This window comes from Lipophrys pholis (genome assembly GCF_963383615.2).
Source record: "Lipophrys pholis genome assembly, chromosome: 15".
Classification (NCBI taxonomy): Eukaryota; Metazoa; Chordata; class Actinopteri; order Blenniiformes; family Blenniidae; genus Lipophrys; species Lipophrys pholis.
The window spans coordinates 9,866,705-9,891,820 of NC_137642.1; the positions used below are offsets into that span (position 1 = coordinate 9,866,705).

Here is a 25,116-nt window from a genome sequence, read left to right on the forward strand (position 1 = left end):
TCATTCTGCTTTTCCTTTTGTACTGTTTATTTTCCTGTCACTGTATTTTCTTTTTCCCCATTAGTGTTTGTAATTGCCTCTGTTTCTTCTCTTTCACCTGAGACCGGGGATAAGAATTGATCCCCATTTTCTCTCTAAAGAGCCCTATGATTTCACCTCAGAGCGAGAATTAATGAGTGATTTGTAAATTATCCCTGAGCCTTTATCCCCTTTGTGGCTCTCCCTGCTTTTGAAAGTACCTCATCTGGAAAGACCATAAAAGCCATGTGTGTGCGCGATGTAAGTGGAGCAGACGCAGTAGGAGGAGAAGGCAGGCGCGGAATTAAAAGAGAAAGACCTGAGGAATCTTCATATAAGCTGGATATTATGCAAATGTTTGAAAGTCCATTCTGTGCATTGAACACGGGCTGCTGCGAGCATGCCTGGGTGGGTGTGTGTCTGTGTGTAGAGGAGGAGTTGGTGGTCACATACTGGGAGTGATGCTGAGAGTCTGCAGTGACTGGATAAGCTGTGTCTGCTGAGGTTCAGGCTGAGGATACAAGATAGGGTGCAAGTAATCTGCTCCGCTACAGTGATGGACAAATCCTTCCCCTTACCTCAAGAGGAAGACACACACAAGCACACAATTTGTCTTCGCACACGTCGCTAACTTTCTCGAACCTCAGGTGTATGTACTATTTACCTTGATTAAACCATTCTTAATTTGAGCCAAGTTGACCTCGGAACATGGCTTCACCCCAAAGCTTTAAGGACTTGCATCTAAACAGACAACAGTCCCCACAACAGTAAAAACAAAGCCTGTATCAGGGCTGTCAATTTTTATTCGAGTTTCAATCTATAGTTACTTGTTCCAAATGTCTCTATGGGCGATTCAGATTCTTTGATGTACCATAATTTCCGGACTATTGAGCGCACCTGAATATAAGGTGCACCCACCAAATTTAAAAAGAAAGAAAGAAAGGTAGGAGTTGCGTGATGCACCTGAACGCATCACCCATGTATCTGACATGAAGCGCGTTAACCCGTAAAAATCCATAAATGATCAACGTCATTGTTTAAAGCATGTGAAAAAAGTAGCGACTTATAGTCCGTAAATTACGGTAGTTTATATTGTGATTCAATGGATGGGCAAAGCTAATTTTAACATGTTGTTTTGCTACAAAAATGGAGGAAAATGTTCATCAAATCAACATCAAATAAATTAACTAACTTCATACAACATGTCCATCTCGTCATTTTTGTGTTGGTGGTGGCTCTGTCTGCCATTGAAATGCCCCAAAACAGAAGCAGTGCCATTTTCAGCAGGTTGTTCTTCTGTAAACGGACTAATGCCAAGAAAAACCTAATTTGAATACTAGTGTTTGTACGCCATGTCCATCGTATTATTCTTACTAAAGCACCAGCACAATCCATGCAAAGTAAAAGCACAAGCTATTTGTATGATTGATGCAGGATCTTATTACCTCAAGCCCGTTGTGTTTTCATAACGTCTAGGGACATTGCTTCGACTCGCATTTATTTTTCCTGCATTAATTAACCTTAACCGAGCTTGTCTCTAAGTCAAACGTTAAGATGTGTCCTCATTTTAGTGATTCCTCCTTCTCGGGACGTAACTTCTTTGTGACACGAGCCCCCATGGGCTGACAGGTTGATTTCCCCACCAGCATAGAAGAAGAAGAAGAACACACTCCCACAAGTAATTCATCACCTTCAATTGTATTGACTTACATACATTTTCACAGGACCTAAAACATACAGTAATAACCTCAGTCTTGCCTCCAAATTTGTGTTTACTCAAACCTTTTGTGAGGGAAATTACAGACTTGATCGTCTTATCCGTGCACGCACGCACGCGTGCACGCACAGTACATGTCAGGAATCGACCGACCAGAGGACAACATAGGGTATTATTCTGCAACCACGATGAGGCCACAAGAAAGTCAACCAAATTCCTCCAGAGAGTGAGAAGTCCTGAGAAGCCCGTTGAATGGTCTGGGCGATCAACCTGTACACACTGCCAGTGACCAGATACCCAGCTGGGATCATAAGCTGGACAAAGATGAAATAGAAGTCACATGAGACATCAAAACAAGAAAGTTCCTCGCCATACATGGAGGGTTTCATTCCAAGTCCAGCAACCTGAGGCTATGCACTAAGAGATATGAGGCAGCCCGAGGACCAGTGAGCATTAGAGCCACTATCCAGGATGAAACATCCAAAATCCAAGGATATAGCAAGAAGACGGTCCAAAAGGATGAGCTACTCAGTGAAATTGTCAGACAGCACAGGAACAGGCACTGAGCACAAGGGCCTAGGTCTGCCATAGTAGATAAGAACCATGGTGCAGGCTGTGCAAGAATCTTTGGAGATGCGCCAGCATATCGTAGCTAAGATGCAAGCAGGATCAGCGTATATTGAGAGACACAAACAAAGTGGTTGGGATAGTGAACAGAAACATCTGTGCCCAGTATGGACTGAGTACACAACCCTGATTGGACATCTCTCTGAGGGTGGTTGAGAACAACAGGGCTAAGATCCTGTAGGACTTCAGCTTCCAGACTGTTACTACAACAGTGATATATGTTGCAGTATCGTAACATCAGAAAGAAAGAACATGCAAAGACTGAGAAGTACCAAGGGTTTGAAGGAATGGCTGGAACAGATGTGGAGGGTTAAAAGCTGATATGGCCTCCATAGTCGTAGGAGCACTGGAGCGCTAGATCCCAGGAACAATATCTAAAGCCTCCGGCCAGAAAAGCACAGACCCAGGAAACGCTAAGATACTTAAAAGAGGCATCAGTATTGCTGCGATGTCCAGCCTCATTCAATAGTTAAAAGCCTCCTTTGTGTATTTTTGTGCCTCTGCATTGAAGGAGAATGATTTAGCTCAGAAAAGCCACTTTACCTTCATCAATCACAGTGTCAGGAATCAAGGTTTTACGCGGCTCTGAGACGTGGGTATTTTTAAAATTTCTCATCTCTCACTACAGATAATTTTTTTATTAAGGCTCCTGAGTTAAAATTCATCTTTTTGATGTCCTTTTGAACTTGATATTTCTTCACCATTATAGCTATCTTTCTCTGTACACTGCATGTGTGTAAAGTTGTGATATCCTCAGTAAGAAAAAACATATCAATTTAAGAATCTTCTCTTTGACGACTAGGAAAAACATGATATAAATGTTATGGCAAAGCACTTCGGACATTATCTAAGGGGGATTTTGAAATTATTCAATGAGCCGATGAGATTAAAAGATTCTGAGCTCATCAAACACTTCATTTTGAAACATTTGGGGAACAAAAGCTATTTGTTGTTCTGCCAGGCTGAAAAAGCTGCTAAAGCCATCGAGTGGATTAGTTCAAAATTTTCGACAAACAGTGATATCCTCATTTGTGGGTCTTTCGTCATCAGGTCCAGTGTTTGGGATTATGCCCAAACAGTACAAATCTCAGTAGTTTATCTGAGTAGATTTGGACACATCCTAATGTTGATATGTTTCATGCTTTCTTAAAGAAATAAAAAGGTTAGAATCTCTCTGCACGACAAAAACCATATTAATAATAATATTATTTTTTTTGATACATTTTGCTTTGGTTTCATCTTCAAACTGCACATGCAGGATAGAAATCAAGGATCTGATCAATAAATTCAATCCATCTATTATGGCCTCCAGCGTTTGAGGTTAACTCTCTTTTAACTTTTGATTTGCCCATTAATCCCACCCGTGCTGCATTTCACCACTAAGTAATATGGCCTAAAATGTTAAAAACAGAAAGTAAATTTTATCTTACTCACGGGGAATCTTGCAGCTCTTCCATGTCTGCGCTGACACAAGCTAGTGAAATTGGAAGAGGCTGTGCAAAATGAAAGCGGCCCATTATTGTCGTGCTTCAGGTTCATATTAATCTGTATTCTGATGTCGAAGGCATCTAATTAAGTTTGGGTTTGGATAAAAGAAACGCTACACTTCCTGCACATGGCTAGGACGCTAACTGCTAATTACGAGGCTCTAATTTCATGTGCGAATACAAAACAATAATTTTTACTGCCCCCTGCTCAGGCTATCAATCAGCTTGTCAACACAGCTAACGCTAATCAGAGTTTAATGAGAAGTAGACTGAGTTGTTTGCGGTTCTATTCAAATGTTTTTTAAATTGCAGAGCAGCTGCAGTCGAGTGGCGATTTTCCCGTCATATCTCACCTCACGAGTCCTGTTACTCGCACGAAATGGAAGTAACTTTCAGGGTGAGGCTCTAAAAGTAGGACGTACGGTGCTACAGTAGTGCCGAATCCCCTTCTCCACGGCGAAATGATGTAAAAAGGATGAAACCGGGAGTCTTCTGAATCCCATTGACGCGGCGCTGTTTAGTGCGTTTAGGTTTCACATACCGCCGCAGTGTGATTTTCCAGCGTGCCGATAGCGGGGAGCTCTGCGTGACGGCGCCTCAGCTGCACCAAAAAAACAAAATGAGAAGTGCTCTCGCCTCAATGACACAACATTCAGCATGGCTCACCTGCAGCATCAGGTGCCTCTCCTCGTCTCCCTGTGACTTCCTCCCCTGCTGTCCTGCTCTGTTTCTTGTTCTCCCTTCATGTTTTCCTCCTTCCACTTTTCACCCAGCTTGTTTTGCCTTCCGCCTGCCTTTTATATCCCCTTTCTTTTGCGGCTCCCGGAGAGAAAGCGCCATGCATTTATGAAGACTGCTTCACGTCAGCCAGCGTGCCCTCAGCTCACATCTGCGCGGCAGTGCCCGTCAGGGAAAAAAGAAAAGTCACAAAAACTGTCAGATCTTGTCAATTGAATATGAACGGTGGCAGGATAGTGATTTGACGCGACGCAAGTAAAATGAAGGTGAACTGAGTGCACTTCAGCCACAGCAGCTAAAGGCTGAGCTGCAGTCTTGCAGATGTTCAACTCAACTCTGTTCTGAGTCTGGTACCTATTTCCGTGCAGTTCAGGAGAAGTGAGGGGGCGGAAAGCTGAAGATGAATCACCTGACAGGAACACAACAACAACCAATGTGACTTTCGAAGCGTCGCCCATCAAGGCTGATTTCACTACCAATTTTTACAACATCAGAATTAGTGGTTTCATGTAGGATTTTTTTTTTTACCTTTCCTACTTTCTTTCTTGTAAGATTCAAAAGGACCCAGAAGTGGATTTCCACACTAGTTTTCTGCCAGGAAGCTGATAGGACTCAACAAGCATTAAATATGGAGAGAATGCAGACTCGCGTCAAGCACTGTTGAAGGATTCAGAGTTGGCTTTATGTGTTAACGTGACAGCCAGTGGCGACAACAACAAGAGCAGAGATGGAAGCCGACACTGCCGTGAAAGCTCGTAGCTGTTTGTGGCGGCTGTCTGAGTCAATGATGGCTGAACTTTTCTCTTTTATCTCCCCCCTGCAAATCTTTCACCACAACTTGGATAACAGCCTATATGGCTTATTTTTGTAGCAGTGTCTGATATGGGGGGGGGGGGGTATCATTCTCCTACTATAGCTGCCAGCTCTTTAAAGTCCCATCTAGTAAGCTCTAAGCATCAATAAATGTATCGCACTTGGCGCATATTGACGCCATCAGCTACATTCAGACGGGTCCATCAGTGTGTTTGTGGTCATTTTGAAAGAAACACCATCATTAAGTAGATATTTGACCTCGAAGAGAGGTTGGTTTGGGGGGGTGACTGACTTCATTGATAAGCTGGTGTCACGGTGTCACGGTGTGGAGGATGAAGGTCATCCATGGTGAACTTTACTCACATGCTCGTTTCACTTCTGTTCATAGTATTGATTGTAATTTGTGCTCTTTATTGGCAGTGAAGGCTGGACATTGTAAAGATGTTATTTTTTTCAAGGCTTTTTAATCAGATTTCGATCCGTTTGTACAAACATTCTTTGGCCAGTTTTGGCCAACAGACTTTTAAGTTATCGTGTTGTTTTGCTTATTGTAGTTTACTATTATAATCGAAATGTAGATGTATTCCACAATACTGCAGCGAGGATGCATTTTCAAAAAAGCCAAACAGGAAATTAGTATCACACAGGATTCTTGTATTTATTATTGCAAGTAGCTGTAGGTTATATTTAGATTCAAATTTACTCCTTGACCTACGTTTTTCCAGATATTTGGACAATTACATGTTTGATACACAGATAAATTAAGAATATAGAAAGTTAGAATCACTTTCAAGTGTGAGACACTGGGAAGAATTACTACTATGTGTTCATCATATTGTAACGTTCCTGATAGCCTCTCCATAAGACCGGTGCCTATATTTGGTAACTTTTGCATTTTGTTTCTTGTTTCTTACCAGATAATAATGTTGAAGTGATGAAGGTCATATTTTGAAGAGTAAAATAGTCATGCTGAACAAGGAGGTAATCTTCTGCCCCCTTGTTTTGATAAAGCATCTTGTCCTCCCAGTCAGCAACTGATTGATGGATTTTCGTTACTCGATCACAACAGAAGCATGCTTCGAAATAGGCGCCGCACGCACACGCACACAAACACACAAACACACATGCACACACATAAATACAATGACGCTTTTTTGCGGATGACTATAAATAAACAAGAAATGCCACGACAACAATGACAAATTTATGACCAAACTTTAACAACAATCCAGTTAGAATCATTTTTTGCCTTGAAATTATGATTTTGGGCCATTTTAATGATGTTTAACAGGCTGTATTATATAAAAATGGCAGATAAGGGTGTTTTAAGTATCTATGAAGTCTTGAAATTTCCAGTGATTGCAATGATTGCCCTGTGAAAGGTTAAGATGCAAATACAAATTCTAAAAATGTCCTGCACAGGGAAGTTGCTGACATACTATGTGCTGCATACTAAGACAGTTACATCTGTTGAGCCTTGATTAAAGACATTTAGAGGATCAAAACAAATTCTGATTTAAAAAAAAAAACCAAACGTAGTCAGGAGTTTGTCTTGGAAAAATGTAAGCTTTTAAGACCCATTCCCTGTAGGTTTCCCCAATCAGTGGGTGAGACCATCACTTTTTGAAATTTGTTTTGGGTCGCAACCTTTGCCTGTTTATATTCAAAATACAGCTCCCCACCATGACAGAGTCAGGGTTAACCAAGTAGTGTCAGAAGATCTCAACATTTGCAGTCCACATTCAAAAGACAACACATCTTTCTGTCAAACTCCATCAACGCCACGCTCTGTCCTGGTTTTGGCATTCACCAGACATGCATCATCCCACAGCCCACAGTCACACAAACAAGGATTCTCTGTAACAACTCTTGTTTTGATTGTTATTTCCAGTGCTGGGGAGCTTTGGATTCCATAAAAGTCTTTCTTATTCTGAGCCATCCTGATTAATGACACAATGCTGCTGGAACTATATTTTTCGCTGTCTCCTCTCGTGTTTGTTCCTGCTGTTGGCCCCAGCTTGTCTCTGTATTTCCCAAACTGCAGCATAGCTTTATATAGTTTTTTTAACTGTGGGGAAATATATTGCATTTCTCTGTCGAGAAAGTGAGTTGTGATTTGGGAATATATATATATATATATATATATATATATATATATATATATATATATATATATATATATATATATATACATTTAAAAGGTTTTGAAATTAATTCATTTCAAATACAAACACTTGAAGACTGTATTAATCTTAAGATTCTCTATAATTTTTTCTAAAGTTATCTCTGAGTTGATTCATGTGGTTTTTCTCTGTGTGTGTGTGTGTGTGTGTGTGTGTGTGTGTGTGTGTGTGTGTGTGTGTGTGTGCGTGTTTTCCCTCCTCAAATGTTAGTCTGATAGGTCCCATTGTCTTCTTTAATACAAGAACAAGGTAAAACCACATTGCCATATCAAAGAATCCAATTTCAGTTTTTATCATTGAACTTCAATTTATGTTCTATGTCTTTATTTTGCTATCAAATAAAGAGCAGATGGTGGGTTTTTTTTTTGTTTTTTTTAAAGTGGGAATTTTCTGAACCCAATTCATTCCCTGTTGAGTTTCTCCCACGCTCGACAAATTGAGGCTTCGGCTCCAGTCCTATTTGTCCCATGACTCTTTCTCCACCAAACCATTAAAACCCCCCCCGGTTGGAGTGGCGGACTTCCCCGGTGGACTCATCAGATCTCACTTGATGGCAGCAGAGTCAACTCAAGCATTGTACCTTCAGTGGTAATGACATTGCTCTGTTCGGTGAAGTTCCTCCTCCGCTCCAAATGGAAAGGGATAACACTGGGTAATTTGACCTCTTAGCAGTGCCGGAAGAACAAGGCCCATCAGGATACGATGCTGGTTGTATATTATCCTCTGTGGAATATGAACTCCCCCACATCCTGTTTCCTCATCTCCACTTTGTGATGAAAACAGGGGAACTATCAATGAGAGACGGGGAGGGAGCCTTTGCCTGACCTCTGCAACGCAACTTTATTTATAGACACAGCCTAATGATCTTAGTGTGAAAGACTCCACATTAACAGATGTTCCTTTATTCAGATTTACTTTGAGGGTAATAAAAACAAACAAACAAACAAAACAACCCTTGTGGTCCTATTTGTCCTGCAAAGGCACAAACAAGTTGACATGTGACAAACTTTGTCCACAAACTTTGGTCGAAAGAAAAACTGCTTCATAATTGGTCAGATATCCTTGCAGATCAAAGAGGACGATTTAAAGCCGTCTTGTTAGCGGGGGTTAGCCGGAGCAGATTCACGCTGTTTCTTTTTCTTTATCTGTGAAGTCTTCAATGCCAGAGTGAGATAAAAATCTATCGGAAAGACGGCAGCTTTTTTAATTTGGAATGCAGCCAGAATCACATCTGACGTGGAGCCAGAGGGAAGTCTGCTCCGAGGTCTGTCCCGACGACCTGCTATGTCGAGTGCACCCCTGTGTGAATTCAAATGATCAGCCATTAATACGGCTACACGGCCTCCGGGTGAAGAAGACGTGCTGTGATGTATCGGCAGAGAAAGCCCCAACAGCAGGCAACATCATGCTGCATGTCGTTTGCATTTTCTTATCGCATTTTATTTAAAAATTTTTAATATTTTATTTTATTTGCTTCCAGACAGCACACGGTGCGTACAGCAGCTGTAGACGAACGGCTCGCTGAACGAACATGTGTTGAACTTTGACATCAGGTCGCCTGCCGAATGAGGCAATGGGTTGGCACATCCGTTTGGTTTTTTTGACCGAGGTTCCGGATACAAGCGCAAGGTGAATTTGAAGTCACTGAAGCAGACCTGCGTGCTAAAGCACAGCCCTTATTAGACAACTTAAACAGGAAATGATCTGAGCAAAGTGCTGGTACGTGGGTACGATGCTTTTTGAATTTCTGAATAAATGATTCTGAAAACGGCTCAATTGTGGAAATTCCAATAAAAAAGTATAATTGCATGACTTAATTTCCTGACAATTCCCCCCAGACTGTGGTCAGCGAGCTATCCGAAAACAAGCTCCCCGCTCCACTACTCACCTTTCTGAAGAATTAATTACATGGCTCACCACAGGAAATTATTAGCTTTGTCCAAAGTGAGGCGTGAGGCTTTTGCTAACTGACATGCACTCGTCTTTGTCCTCACATGAACCCGCACACAAACCCCCCCCGTTGCCCTTCAGTCATGAATTTCCGTGATTTGCAACCTGTGTCGCAGAGAACACATTCATCTGTGTACCGTTGTATATTGCAGCGATTTATATCCACACACTGGAGCGCATAGCTTCACTGAATCCCACGTGGCGGCTGAAACACTCGCTGTCGGTCTTACAGCTACAGTCAACAGGTTTTCGCTGAAGGGACGGCCCTTCACATGAGGAGCAAAGCAATCAGAGACACGCAAGTTCTCATTTGACCCGTGATTAGATAAAGACCGCAAACACACTGCGTTGCCTTCGGTCTCTGCTTGAAATTGTAACGCTGGAAAAATCTGCGGCAATTTTCTCTGCAACTCTTCATCATCCATTATCTTATCTACTATATGTCACCGTCAGTTTGATAGTTTATAATAAAGGCTGAGAAGACTGTGGAGGCCTCAGGTATGAGTCACTTCATAATCGCACCGCAGCCGTCTGATTGGTCACAACTGCACATTTCTGTTGGAGATTTGCTGTTGCTCTCCCCTCCAGATACAAGTCTTGAACTCAACTAATTACATTAAATATGATCTTTATATAATTTGCATGACTATACTGACGCGGCAACACTTAGCTTCAGCTCTTTTTCGGTTCCTGAGAGGAGCTTTTACAGCTCAAGTAAGCTTAAAGCAGGACTTTCCCATTTAATGAGAGAAATCCTGAAGTACCCTTGAAGTACATATCTTATCGAGGAATAAACACAAGAAGAAGTAGGATGATGGAAGATGTATAAGCATCTCCAATATGAATTAAGTGTTTTTAACGAGACCATAGAGTATCAAACTTCACAAGTCTGATGGTGTTCGTCATCCTCAGCATGTCTGTCCATTTTGAGATTATAGTGAGATTTCTTTCTAGTGATCAAAATGTGCCTATTATGTGCTGATTTGTACTAAAGGCAGAAGATAGGATTGTTTAAAAAAAATATATTTTTTTAATTTGAGAGATCATTCACGGTCCATGTTTACAAGGTGTTTGAATTAATAGATTATGTTTACATCACATGAAGACATCAAACTAGAATATTAATTGAGGGATTTTTGACAAGAAGGAAGCGAGTATGGGGTTTGGACTTTTAAAAAAAAGACACCAACCAGATAAAAGAGCAAAAATAATGTAGAAGTAATAATGGGTTTATTAAAACATAACATTGTACAACTTCATTACAACTTTGGGGTTCTGGTTAGAAATGCAATAAATATAATAAATTGATGTAGACAAAATGAAATCCATTAAAATGTGACAGCTTTGCTTTATTTAGAGTTTATTAAACAGAAAACATTTCTTTTACGGTTGTTTCCCCCCCCCCCCCCCCCCCCCCCCCCCCATTCTGATGGTGAAGTAGCTTTAATCACTAAATGCTATCCCGCCATGCAGTAAAAATAATTAAGCAGAAGGCGGGACGCATCGATCCGAGGGGGATCGTCCCCATCTCATCCCCTCCCAGCGAATCATCCCCGTGATAACACATGATAATGTGCTTCTTTTTTTGTCTACTTGATAAAAGCAAATCTTGATTAAAAGAGAAAGTTTGTATCATCATGTAACTATAACTTAACATTGTGATACAGATCTCTCTGGCAGATCAATCTTTTGAAATCTCTATCAATGTAATTCACAATGTTTGACACCAAAGCCACTGAAAAGCAGCTAAACTAATCTGGTAACAGTTTTCACTTCATGTCACGCTTTCATGTTTTGGCTTAAGAAATTGAAAGTAATGCTCAAATCTTCCCGTTTCAAAGTTGTAAACTGTTGCTCCAGTTTCTTCAATGCAAACTTATGAATCTATGTCTCTTGTATTCGGTATAACATCTCGATAAAGGGACATAATGGGAGGTCAAACCGTTGTGCCAGCTTGCGTGAAAGACAAATTTGATGCTTTGATTAAACAGATCATTAAAAACCTTCTGTTCAAAAGTAACAACATAATGATTCCATTTACAAGTCTTACGCGGTAACTCAAATCGAAGCAATACAATGTAATATTGCTTAGTTGCAGACAGAAATATTATGGTTACTGTGATGTATTTTGTGATACCTTACATTGGTCATCCATCCACCTGCTATACCGCTTAAGACTTGAACTAGTATATTGCGGGGCAAACCCAGAGAAACAATCCCGCCTACTTGAGATTTAATAGACTAAAATTATATGAAGAATCCTGAGGCGATGGTGCTAACCAGTACAGCGCTCCGCAGCTCAAACGGATCATTATTATGTTTAGAATTCAGGCATTTCACAGCCTGTTGTCAACCTCCTATAAAGCTGCATGTCACCATCTTCATCAGACTCAGACTTCCAGATTTCTGGAAGTGAGTCGTCCAGTGATTAGCTGGAGTAATTACGACAAAACGCATTTGAAAGCGAGACACTGTGCACATGTTTTTCAATCAGCCTGAAAAACCTCTTATGAATACTTAACGCTGATAATAATGAAAGATTCACGAGCGCCGCGCTGTTAAAGATCCGAATGCGGCTTTTTCACCAAGCAATTTCACTTAGTTTTGTTTTTGTTTGGTCTCCAGCTGTTTCTCCATTTGAGTGGAAAATGAGACGAGTGCAAGAGGAGGACTGTGGCAGAGAAAAAGCCGTTTAAACAGGGACAGTGGAAGCGGTGGGGGGTGGGGGGGGGGGTCACACTAAGACGCTGACACAGTATGAGAGCTGAAGATTTTCTCTAGGTGCGCAGTTGCGTGCTGGGCGTTAATGGATGATGTAGTGTTAGCCGTGGTGAAGAAATGCGCACGGCAGTCCCAGTGAGGTGGAATAACTGTAAACCGCAGACCCAAAATGAGACTCGTCGTCGTCGGGTGTCACGACCCTCTCAGACGAGAACATGTCAAGCGGGTTTTCTTCAGGGGATGATTCGCTAACTCTCATCATCTTGCAGTGTTTCATCAGTTCCCCAGCAGCAGCAGCAGCAGCAACAGCAGCAGCAGACTTTTAGCTGTTTTCTCTGGGATTTTGCCGCGTGAATCAGAGTTATGGTTCGTGCTGGAATGCAGAGTTTCCGTGAAGGCGCACATCCTCGATGAGGCTTGTCTAAACACAGCGGCAGCTGCTGCCAGCCCTCCAGTCACAGAGCCTCTTACAGTGTGGAAGAAAAATATAGATTCACTGGCTTTGAGCTCAAGAGTATGCTCATCGGGGTTGCACACAGGTGTTGTCTAGACACATGGATGTGTGTCGTTCTCGCCTGCTGCTACACACCCGTGGCTTGTGTTAAGTAGTGGCACATTTTTATTTTTTTTATTTTTTTTGAGAAAGCAAGCTGAAAATTGCAGTCAATTGACGGAGCACCAAACTGAATCCTGAACCATGTATTGCATGGTAATCAAACTTTTTTCCCCCTTTTCTCAATTGGACAGCTGTGTGAACCTAAAACTGAGCAGTTCCACGTCAGATGGCTTCTCCTTCAGGCATGGTCATCCTCATTGCTCTGTAGATTTCGGAGAGAAAAGAGAAGGCCGTGTTGGAAACTGTCACCGTCAGGAAAAGGAAAAGTGTGCCGGTGCAGTTTCTCTTGTGTGGCAAAAAGCTGTAACTAATTAGGTTGCAGCCTCAGGTCACCTGCTTTTTAGATTGACAACAAGAATGAGGTATTGCCGCATTATCTTCCCCACCGTGTCGGCATACATAAAGCATTTACACTCTTTTCAAAGACACATGCGTGTTTGATGAAAAAGCACAGTGAAAACACCCAATTGTCAACTTCTATTCATTACGTTGTTCATTTAGCAGAAACAAAAAAAAGTTTTAACATCAGAACAAAACATTTGCCGCCATCAATCACTCGCTACCTTTTTGTCTTTCTGTCAAATATCTGCACTGTTTCTTTTGGATTCTTTGACAGTTTTTCTTTTTCATATTGGGCTAATTGGATTCAAACAATATGTGTTTCTTTCTCCATGACATGTATCTCCAGCCTTTGTCGTAGCGTGGAGTGAGTCTGCATGTACCATTTTCTAGTTATTGCTTTCTCACTGGCTGCTAATAAATCCTTGACGGCGTACTGATCTCCTTCTTCTTCTGACAAATTACCAAGATATAACACGATTCATCTCCACGCTATTTCAAACCCCGGTAGAAAACATTTCTTGGGATGAATTTTGCTTTTGCTGAATACAGTTTGAGACCCTTTCAGTATCTTTAATGATTGAAAATAAGGACATCTGTGGTCCCTTTGTATGATTATGCTCTGATGGGATTTGAGCAAATTACTGAATGGAGTATTGGTGTGGTTCTATTTGACCTACAAATGCTGAAAACGTTCCTAAAAAATCTGAAATTCAAGAGGTTAGAAGGAGGTTATTAAGTTTGCAATTAGTTAGCTGAAGGAAAGGGACATTTCGGATATGAAAAGATTTGGGGAAAGTTTGGCCCGAGAATAAAATGATGATTAATGTGCTATAAATTTCCCCAAACTCGAATCAATCTCCATAATTCAAAATAAAGGTATTACACTTTAATGAGGGGACCAGAACTTTCATGTTTGTTAAAAAAGAATTAAAGATTACTTGTGGCAGTGCCACGCTTAAACATATGCTCTAACCTTGTGAGTAAGAAACACAGAAAACCTTGACGCGATAATGAAAATAATGATCTGATTTGGCACATGGTTATTTGAACCAACCGGTTGTTATGAGAACATACTAGACGCCAGAGATTGTCATAGTTTTTCTCCATGTAAACATGGATTCCCTTAGGAAGGAGTTTTGGTCGATGATTGTATGTTTTCACAAGTCCTAAAATATAAAATATATAAATAATAGCTTTAAATTCTCTGTAAATACTTCTCTCACCTCTGCTTGGTACTCATGTTTTCACTTACAATGTATTGATTTCACAGGCCTTGCCTCAAGGCCTTTGTACCACAGTGTGTCTCCGGGCGATGGAGGATATTTTCATGCATGAGCAGTGATTGACCAGACGACTGCACACAGAAAAAGGATCTTATATATTTTTGGAGCTCACTGAGTGAAGAGCACTTTGGCTGGACTGATCCTCTGCCGTCCAAATAAATGAAGCAAACCCCCTCAGCCACGTATCACCCACTCTGCTGTTGAATGGAGATGTTGACCCTGACGTTTCACCACTAATGGCTCGCCTGCTTTTCTCTGCTATGTTTCAGATGGGAAGGTGGAGGTGACGAAGGAGAGCGTGAAGCTCTGCACCATGGGGCCTGGGAAGGTGTTTGGAGAGCTGGCTATTCTCTACAACTGCACCAGGACTGCCACTGTCAAGAGTGAGTCTCCGCAGACACGTGGAAACACAGCCAGGCTGCTCACATGACCCCAAGTGTTCATATGCGGGCATACTGGCCGGCTGACGCTGATGTTCACACAAACAATCACACATGGGACCTTCCCATTGACGTAACATATTTGTTATAGTGCCTAACCCTAACCTGAGAACACATGAACAAGCCACAAGTATATTTATTAAAACAACTTTGATCCACACTACACTGCAGATTACAGTTTTTACTAAAACACCCATGTATTGTAAGACATTGCCTTGGCTTGGCAGATTAGCTCATCTTTCTGCTTGTAATTTATTGGCCTTACGCCGACGCACAGGGACAGCGACCATGCTGTCCTCATATGCAAAGGGTATGTGGAGCGAGGCATGATCATCCAGGATAAAATGCCAGCCATCACCCGCCTGTTTTCACAACACTCCTGTTAAGTGTGTTGCGAGACCCCCAGCGAGCTGAATGTCGAGGCTTGCTGCGTCTGCTCTCCCGCGTGTCAGAGCTCGAGCAAGGAAGGACGCACAGTGGGTGAGTAGGTGGTCTCTCAGACTGGCAATTTGAATTGACAGACTAAGCAGAGGAGCCTGAGAAGAGGACAGAACAGATGGTGGACTACGCACATTTGGGAGCGGGAGTGTTGTAAGACAGCGTGTCATGGTGAAAAATGTGTGTTTAGGTGAGGGAGGAAATGGGAAGTGGCTTGGATTGTGGTGTTTGGGTGAAATGATAAATAGACCAACGATGAGGTGAGACTGTTGGAGGGTTTTTCATGCACATTGATTACGTGTTCAGATTGTTAGAAGCGAGTGCTGGTCAGTGTCCGGAGGGAGTGCTCACAGTGTAAGACACCATGGTGTGATCTCCACTGACCCTCTTCATAATTCCATACCCTGTGAGCTGCGTGAGCCGGTTGAAGTCCCTCTGCTGCATGCGATGCAGACATGAAAGCACGCATGAAGGGCAGGGGTTCCCTCGGGCTCGCGCTTTGGGATGAGCGGAAGCACTGAAGAAAGTGGGTGGCGGTCCGGGAGGTTGCCCGTCCTTTGCTGACCCCTTTCTTGTCCCTTGATCCCGCACCACCCACCAGCCAACCTGACGAAACTCCTAGCTCCTGTTGCTATGGCAACGGGTGCCTACAGGGAGACGAGCCAACTCTTATGGGATAAAATATTCTTCTTCCCAGTGGCGACTGAGTGTCTGTCTTTTTTCTTTCTGTATATTATTCCACCTGCCTCCGGCTCAGCGGCCCGTGCTTCCTGCCGCCAATCTTTCGACGTGTTCGCCGGCGCCACCGTGTAAAAACTCTCATGTGGAACGTGTGATGTAATTGTACACACGACCTGGAGGGTGTTTGCACCCTGACGGGGTCGTCGCGAACCTTTCATCTTTGTTTTAATGTATGTCGCTACACATCATGGCACCGAAGCCTCAGTCAGGTGACGACAGCAGGTTTCGGCTTCCAATCAGCCCAGTTAATTTCATCTGTGCATGAAGCTCTGTAGGAGGATACATCCGCTGTGACTTTAATTGACACCGCACAGTCTCCGAAGTCATATGCATGAGTAATTATATCTTGGCAGAATTTAGATGATGGACCTGTTAATGTGGACTCAGTGGAGCTCGTCCATAAACGGTGTACATCGTGCCTCCTACATCCTGACACTGCGGAGGTATCCCGCGATATAATAAGATTATTCCTAACTGTGATAATGAAGAGATTACTACCGTCTGTCACCTATTAAGAAAACTCATAGAAACAATTAGGAGCGATTACGTGCAATGATTCATTTACAGACAGTGAGCAGCACTTTTAATATCATCAGATTAGTCAGGTTTTTTTTCTTCTTTTTTTTTTGACTGCAATGTTTATGTAGCTGAGAAAATGACCAACGTTTTTTCTTTCTAACATTCAACATTCTTTTACCATTTTGCCATTAGTTAGTAGCTCTCTTTGCTCTCTTTCTTTTCTTTTTGACAAATCTGAATTAAAGTGTTCACCTATCTCTTTAATATGGGCCAAATATTGATTTCTTTCTTTCCCATCAAAATCTGGATCTACTGAGATTTGCATGTTTGATAATTGGCGCAAACTATGTTTGATGATCTACAAATGGGACACGCTGAGGAACTTGTCTGAGAGAAGCACAGAATGAAACGCTCAAAAGGTTTGGCATGTTTGAATTCATGAATATGAAAAGTGGCCTGGGAGAGGTTTATGCTAATAGGTTAATGCAGGATGCACAATGTCATCGACTATTTCTGAAAAACCTTTGCGTTGTTTATGGAAAGACTTGCAAAAGTGGCTCAGAGGTATTTCCTCAGTTGGCTCCCAAACTTTTGTTTGCTGCACTTTGTTTGCGATATTTTCCCTTTCTTTAGCTTCAGAATCTTTTCTGAAAACTCCCCTGTTGTTCTTGTTTCCCTTTGTGACAGATTATATACCATTTTGTGTTTATTTTTTATTTTTTGGTTCAGATTTATCTGCTGTAACGATCCAATATGTTGGTCAACTTCCTCCATCAACAACACCAAAGTCACATTTCTGTGCTTGTCGGAGCTATGGAGTCCATTCAATCACTCTGGTAATGCGAGAAAATGAACACAAAAGAAAAATACAATTTCCAACCAATCGTTCTTTTGTAAACAAGTCCCGGCACATGCGACACACTTTTTTGAATACTCCTGTTAATGTCGTTCATGGTGTCGTATTTGTTGCTGATTACCTGCAAAATACAATCAAACTAAAATGCCATCTATTTGCACAAGCATGTAATTCAGCACTTATTTAATGGGATCTTATTAAAGTGGGTAAATTCTCTTTCTTTCACGGTAAATCATCAAATATGTGAAGACTCATCCTGACATGTACTAATTCTCCCTCCCATAAAAAAATGTTTTGACAAATTTTTGTCCCCCTCCCTCTGTAATATGATGCCTTTTATGCTGCTTTGCTGGTTTGTGTCCTTCACGACAGCACGACCGAAAATGTCATTCAAATCTCTTAACAAGCCCCTTCTACTTTTAAGAGTTAATATACACAATTAAGTGTGCTGATGTCTTGGTCATTGAGCCTTTAGAACTTACATTTAAATGTTTTCAGCAAGACCACCAAATTTATGAAAGCAGCCTGAGCAAAGTCGAAGCCTGTAATCAACGCAGCATTTCACCGCTCATTTACTTTCATGTTTTGCCTGTAATTTCCCAAACATACCACAGACTTTCTTGTTTTTCTTGTCATCCAATTTTTATGTTATTTCAGAGTAATCATGCCTGCAACCGTCCAAGCCAATCTATAACCAACTGTCTGCGTCAACGGAACAATCAGACTCCGACAAGCAATGAATCTCACTATTCAATAAATCTTGTCCAACAACACTGTTAATGGAACGAGTGGCTGTTTGGGGGAAGGGTTGTACATCATTTTAAAAGAAATGTACTCGAATAGTAAGAAAGAATGGATTAATATAATACAAAAAAGAAAAAACTATAACCAAAATTATTCAGGTCAGTTAGAAAGGAATTCAAGCAGGAATAAAATACGTTGCTAATACAATTTACAGCTGCATGATTGCAAATTCCTAGCATGGGAGCGAATGATATAACCATCAATCAACCTTTTTAACCATCAGGTGATTCCATTTGTGAGGACTTGATTGCTCTCTCCCACAAGAACTGGATCAAGTGGATTAAGTTGCATAAACATTTTAAAGTAGCACTCAGTGCCAGGCTGCGCCGAGCCCCCAACAAGCTTCACCGATCAATATGTTGTGTTTAGTTTCAGGATAGAGACATTGGAGTTATGTGGAGCTATGGCCACATTCGAGGTTTGGCTCTGCTGCTCTTGGCAAATGAGGTGAGAATTTATTTGCAGAGAGAAAGATTCTGGGTGGACTGCTACAAAAAAAACAAAAAAAAAGAAGTCACGTCATCATCAAATCCATATCACATCATTTTCACATGACAACAGCCGGCAAGGAGCTGGCCCAAAGACGAGAGTGGAAGAAAAGGATGGGAGTGAGAGACAAAATAGAGAGGTGATAAATACGAGACACCAGTGACAGCAAAATGAGAGCGTCACCTCAAGGGAAGCGAGGCAAAAATTGGTATTTTTCTTGGTGGGGAGACAAGAGAAAGGGACAATGGTCTTCCGCTCAGAAAAATTCTCTTTTATAGCACCCAAATGTCACCGTCCCGTGACGTCTCGGACAGCGTAACAGGATGCAATTCAGTATAAAGTGCTGCAGCAATCTGCAAGAGAGTGGTGGAAAAAAAACTAATGTTGTAACTGTTCACTTAACAAACATTGTTTATTGAAACCATCCAATCAACGCTTTAACTTTCTAAATAATTCTGAAAAAGTTGGTGACAGGTCTGCGACAAACAAACATTTTTATTCAGAAGTGCTAAAACCGCCAGTTACTTTTCTCCAAAAGTGGCATCTTGAAAAGTCTTGTCATTCCCACCATTCAAAAATGGTTTGACTTTGATGAAAAATGTCAAAAAAAAACATGGAATCCTCACATTAAAGTGGCTGTTGCAGAACACTACCTCGTAATTTTAGTTTTAACCCTTCTCCTCCCCTGTCACTGCTGACACGAATTTGTCATGATATCTTTAAAATGAGAAAAACCACCAGATACTAGAGAAATGCCGCTTTGTGCCCATATAGACAACGTCATGGTGCGTCCATGACTTCTTCAGTATGACCGTCCAATCACAGACAAAAAAAGGTGCTGAAGCACTCAGTCATTGCTTATTAAAAAACAAATTGTGGTCATAAAATCTAAATTAATCCATCCATCCATCCTTTCCACCATTTCATTAAATGGGCTGGAGCTGATCCCGGCTGATTATGTGATGGCAGGTCACACCCTCTACAGATCGCCAGTCAGTCACAGATGTACTATCATGGAGTTGGATGTGTTGGTGGATGAACTCATCAAATATGTCACATCATTATTGTAAAGAAATCTGAGTCCCCCCCCCCCCCCCCCCCGCAAAAAAAAAAGAAAAAGATAACTGACTAATTGAATATGGGACAAGATCTGTCACAGAGTTATGCTGTGGGTAAAGAAGAGCAGCGTGAAATGTAGAAAACATTCCAGGACCTCAGAAGGGTTACAACACAAAAGATATTTTGAAAGAAGTCCACAAACAGAAGTTGTGGTTCGCCGCAACAGCAGCATCTCTGTGGGACGCTCAACCAGTTTTCAACACGTGTGTGATATTTCATATTTGTAAAGCAGATGCACGAAATGGAAGCTCACCTTCCACTTTGCACACGTGCAATATCAAGTTTTTATATGTGCAAACATTTAATAGCGAAAGCCCGTAAAAGCCTAAACGTTTGCGCCTTCAATATCAATAACTGTTACTACCGGCTGTTTTAAACCTTTCACTCTGACTTTGGATGATCCACGTAGAGGTTGAACGAGTCGGTTTAAATAATTTAAGGAGTTCAAAATGCAGATTAGTGTTCAAATGAATTTAGTGAAAGTGAGAAAGTCGTCAGAAAAGTACATATGGAAGTGAATTACAGAAGCCAGAAAAATCGACTCATGTGCAGAGTCAAAGCACAAACCAGAGAAACGTCTTCTCTCCTCTGATTTAACACCGCCAGCTGGAGAATGTGTGTCACGCGTAAAAACACACATTGTTTGGTCTTTGTGCCTTCGGGGCGGCTGTCGGGAATCCTGGCATTGTTTTGGACCAGTCATCTGTCAAAGAGTGAGGTCACTGCCAGTCACCACTAACATAATCAGCGAGACTGATTATCTCCACGTTCCATCTTAATGACAGTGGAAAAAGCCGTCTCATACGTCATCCCAGCAGAACCTCGGCAGCGCTCTCTGTTTGGATCATATCTGTTGCATATGAATGCGCCGGCTTATCAATAGATTGTAATTCTTTTGAAATAATAACAAGCCATAATTCATCCCCATGTGCGCCAGGCTGCGGCGGTTTAAAACCAGATCTGGCGAAGGTGTACGCGAGTGTGTGTGTGTGTGTGTAGATAGAGCTCCAGCCATGGGGCACACCGGTGGGGGTTTGCCACCAGCAGATGCACACACAAACACATTTCACACACGTCTGTCAGTCTGCATCACTCACTAACCCACGCTGGCATTGCAGGCAGATTTCTGTGTAATTCAGTCACTTCCAACAACCATTTAGGTTCATAATTGTCATTGTGACACATGGAGTCCGGGTATTTAACACCGGCTTTGCCTTTGCGTTCACACGTCTTATGCACATTTGACAATTCGATTTCTGCTGCTGGAAGGAGTGCCGGCCGACCGGTGTGAGGATAAACAGGCACGGCGAAGAAAATAGCAGCTAGTAAAATATGTCAAGTGATTAACTAAAAAATACCGTAAAAAAAGCAGAAAAAAGAAAAAAAGTTGGAATGATCAAAATTCAAGGCTTAATCTGGAGATTAAAGTTTTGCATTTATCCTGGAGGTCACTCTAAATATGCACAAGCTGGTAAAGATTAAGAATGTTTTTAGTTTTTTTTTTCTTTCAGGCATTAAACAACCTCTCCTTCCAGTGGTTAGAACCAACACAGTGTGTCTCAGTGTTATTATTTTTATTTTTTTTCAACTTTTATTTGTTCTGATGTGATTCCCAGAAAGAGCTACATGTACTTCCAGTTGCCAGAGGGTACTTGGAAGTGGAGTTGCTCATTTATTTTGCAGTTATTCTTTACCGTGTGTGCATGTGTGCGTGCGTGGACGAAAGACAAACAGAAATAGGATTACACACGGGTGCCACATATAAACTGAGTACCAAGTGTGCCGAAAAATCAAAAATAAATAGCAGGAGGGCGCTCTGCCCAATGCTGAAACTTTGTTTTTTCTTTTTTACTGCTGCAGTACAACTTCTTGAACCACATGTAACAGACAATAATAAGAAAAACCAAGTTTTGTGCTTAACATTTTGGAACAATTCTAACTTTTTACTAACTGTCACCAGTTAACATGACAAGCATGTGTTTGAATTTTGGGGAAAAAAAAAAAAAATCAACCTTAGCAAAGTCCACCAAGATACAAACTATCAGAATCAAATTGGGATCATCTAACTCTGAGTTTCCTACACGAAACCAATCCAAAGCCAAGCTGTGTTGATGTATGCGGAAACTGTGCATGTTTGTCAGACTTGGCCAAGTCATAGGAATTAGTTGGTTAACAAGGAATTGGACTGACAGCTCCAACGTTGAAGATAGTGTCAGGCGAACTGGTAAATTGGACTGAAAGCCTCCCGGATCACATCCAGGTGTCGTCGCACGTCATCCAGTCGTGCCCGTCGGCTTGATCTGCCCGTTAATAACAGGTTGGAGAAAACATACAGCACAGCGGATCAGCGGAAGCCGGGGGCAATGACAGTAACACCCTGTTTATTATCTCTTCAGAAGAATGCATGATGCTAATGGGGGTTATCTTAGGTTCACCCAAAAGGGCAGCGGGAATATATTACTCCAAATGTATTATTATGAAAAGGCGTTGTACTGTATATAACTGATGCATAAATGTATCAGATGCATATTCATGAAATCCAGCTCACGTTATACGCATAGAATCCGATACTCATCTCAAATTCACATTTCCTCTTGCCTAATGATCTCAATAATTTGACATTTATACCTCGCCCCTCGCAGCTAATGTGGATATGACACAAAAAATGAAAATGCAACTTAATTAGTGTGATGGAAGATTTTCATTTCCCACGAATGGCAGCTAACCAAACCATGACAGTGTCTGTCCTTTAAGATTAAGGACTTCTCGCCTATGAGTGTGCGTGCAGGGCTGTGGGTCTCTGCACCGTTTCCTCATGAATATAGAGCTCTACAAACCTTATTGCCAGGGGTGCCTGTTTACGTGTCCTTGTTACGAATGCTTTTAGTTGAATTCAAACCCAAAGAGACAGCGTTGACATGAGTAACAACCTACTTTGTGATGCATGCACTCTGGGCTACGTTGTGACAGGTGCGGTTTTGCAGGGTGAGAATGTCTGCGTGCTTGTTAGAGGGAACACGACAGCAAGCGGAGGGGTTATGATTAGCAGTGCCGGAATGTCTTGCTTTGTAAAAATCATATTGCAGCGTCACTTAAAGAATACTGAACAACGGCGTCGACGTTTGTTGCGGGGGCTTCTAAGAAACAGAGAGATAACTTAGCAGCACTGCAGCCTTTCCTTCCGCTGAGGAGCGAGCGAACGTTAATCTTTCAAATGATTCTGAGAGAGGGAAATGTGCATGTGAGAGTGTGTAGATGTGTGTAGTAACGTGCGTCTGCTCAGTCTCAGGAATCGCCCTGTCCAGCTCTGAGCGAATGTTATTTTGGCAGAAAGAGACAAGTTACAGGTTTTTCTTCTCGGAGTCAAACATACCGACCTGTGTGGAAGGCAGGGAACCCTGTCGTGTTTGAATGAGCAATAAGACTTTCAGCGTGCCCTCCAAGACTTTTCTTTTCTTACCCTCGGGTCCATTGGGTTTGTCTGAAATTTTCCGATCTAATTATTTCCCTGTTTCCCCTTGTTTTATGCAAGTTGTTCCATCTATGCACCGCAGAGAAATTCAAAGTACTTACAAAATGTTCCGGCCGCATGTGAACATTTTTCAACAAACACCTTGATAATAAACAGCAACTTCCCGTCTCGCCTTTCTGTGACCGAGCACTGATACTCAGTAACTTCAGACTATGTCTGGCACAGAATACCAAGCACCAGCTATTTGTCAGGCAAAAAAAAATAAAACAACAGCAATTCATGCAATGTGTTTCCATTGTGATTATAATCAAGCAAATGTTGTAAAAAGCGCCCTCTTAACAAAACTTCTGTGATTGTGCTTTTTGAACAACAGAATGAGCACTTTCAATTTGCACTTCAAATGTGGCCATTTCCCTATAAATTCTGTTCATAGTGGAAACACTGACACATTTATGCACAATCCACTTGGCAAATATTTTGATTACTGATGAGGGAAGCAAGTGGTAACTTTGTTTTTTGTTTTTTTTTATTAATTCTGATAATTATCCTCTGTCAACGGCGATGTTAGTCACATTTAGCATTCAGGCAATTTGCTTTGACGATATAATGCGAGCAGAGGCAGAAACCTTGCAGATACACTCTGTAGCTCTCAGCTCCGCGCCTGTTCTGTTCCTGAGGATTGTTCAAGAGCCGAATACAAGTTGTTCTCGGTTCTCAATTCTCAGTTTTACAGGTTCTTGCAGAATATACTATAACTGGAGTTATACTTGAAGAGACTTTGGCACGGAATGCTGCCAAAATCTTTCAAAGTAATCTGCTGGAGTAATGATAATAGGTGTCAGACCCATTAAAATAGAAAAAATAAATAAATAAAAAGAAGTGGGTCAGAGGACCGGTAGAAAAGAGCCACATACTGTGATTATCAATCTGGATCAAATAAGTTAAATGCATATTGCATTCAATGGACCTTATTGTCAAATGATTTATATAAAGCATCCAAATTGCACTTTTTGTTTGCAAGTAATCAACTAGAATATTTGAAATGTTATCATGATTGACACTTTGTGCAAATAGGATGTGTTACTGCTTATTTCCGTTATAAAGATTGTTTATTCTGCTTAGTGTCCGCCACTGCAAAATGAAACTCGATAACGTAGAGTTGGAAGTGTTGGTGGAAGGAATCAACACACATAATGAAGAGTTATGGTGAAAAGAAAGAATTTGGCTTTAACAAAATGGAATATGGTGAGATCATCTGTCACAAAGTCAACGCTGAGAAAAATGCAAAGGAACGAGAGGATCTGAAAGCGGGGTGAGACCTTAGAAGAAAAAGAAAAGAGAAAATATGTTATAATAAAGGTGGTGGGGCTCCAACTGATGAAATGTTTCTCATCATAACAGCAGCAAGCTCTGCTCCAGGGTGACCTGATTTGCATCTTCTTTTCAAATGTGTTAAAGAGATATAGACGGTCATAGACAAAGCAAACACTTTAAGGCTGTGTAAATCATATTGTGAGCGGTAAATCGTCGCACGAGAATAGGGTGAAAACCTCACCCAGATAGTTGATCAGCTTCCATGTTGTCACCCGGGTTGTACGGGATTCAAGACTTAAAAATCAAATCCTATGTGGGTTTGCTTTCAGCTCACTGTAGAATGTGAAGATCAGACCAAAACACATCAATACAAGATATGAACGGTGCTTCAATAACGTACGCAATATGAAAGTACCTTCTGAACTTCTA

The 25,116-nt window shown here is 41.5% G+C and overlaps 1 protein-coding gene across 2 annotated transcripts in view; it reads left to right on the forward strand.

Moving 5' to 3' along the window:
• Positions 1–25,116, forward strand: part of LOC308121151 (cGMP-dependent protein kinase 1) — a gene marked incomplete at its 5' end in the record, with an annotated part of 96,286 nt that overhangs the window by 18,299 nt on the left and 52,871 nt on the right. For both annotated transcript variants that reach the window (XM_080482250.1, XM_080482249.1), the window contains one exon: positions 14,765–14,878. In XM_080482250.1, the coding sequence (XP_080338376.1) occupies positions 14,765–14,878 (114 nt within the window). The remainder of the gene's footprint in view (positions 1–14,764; positions 14,879–25,116) is intronic.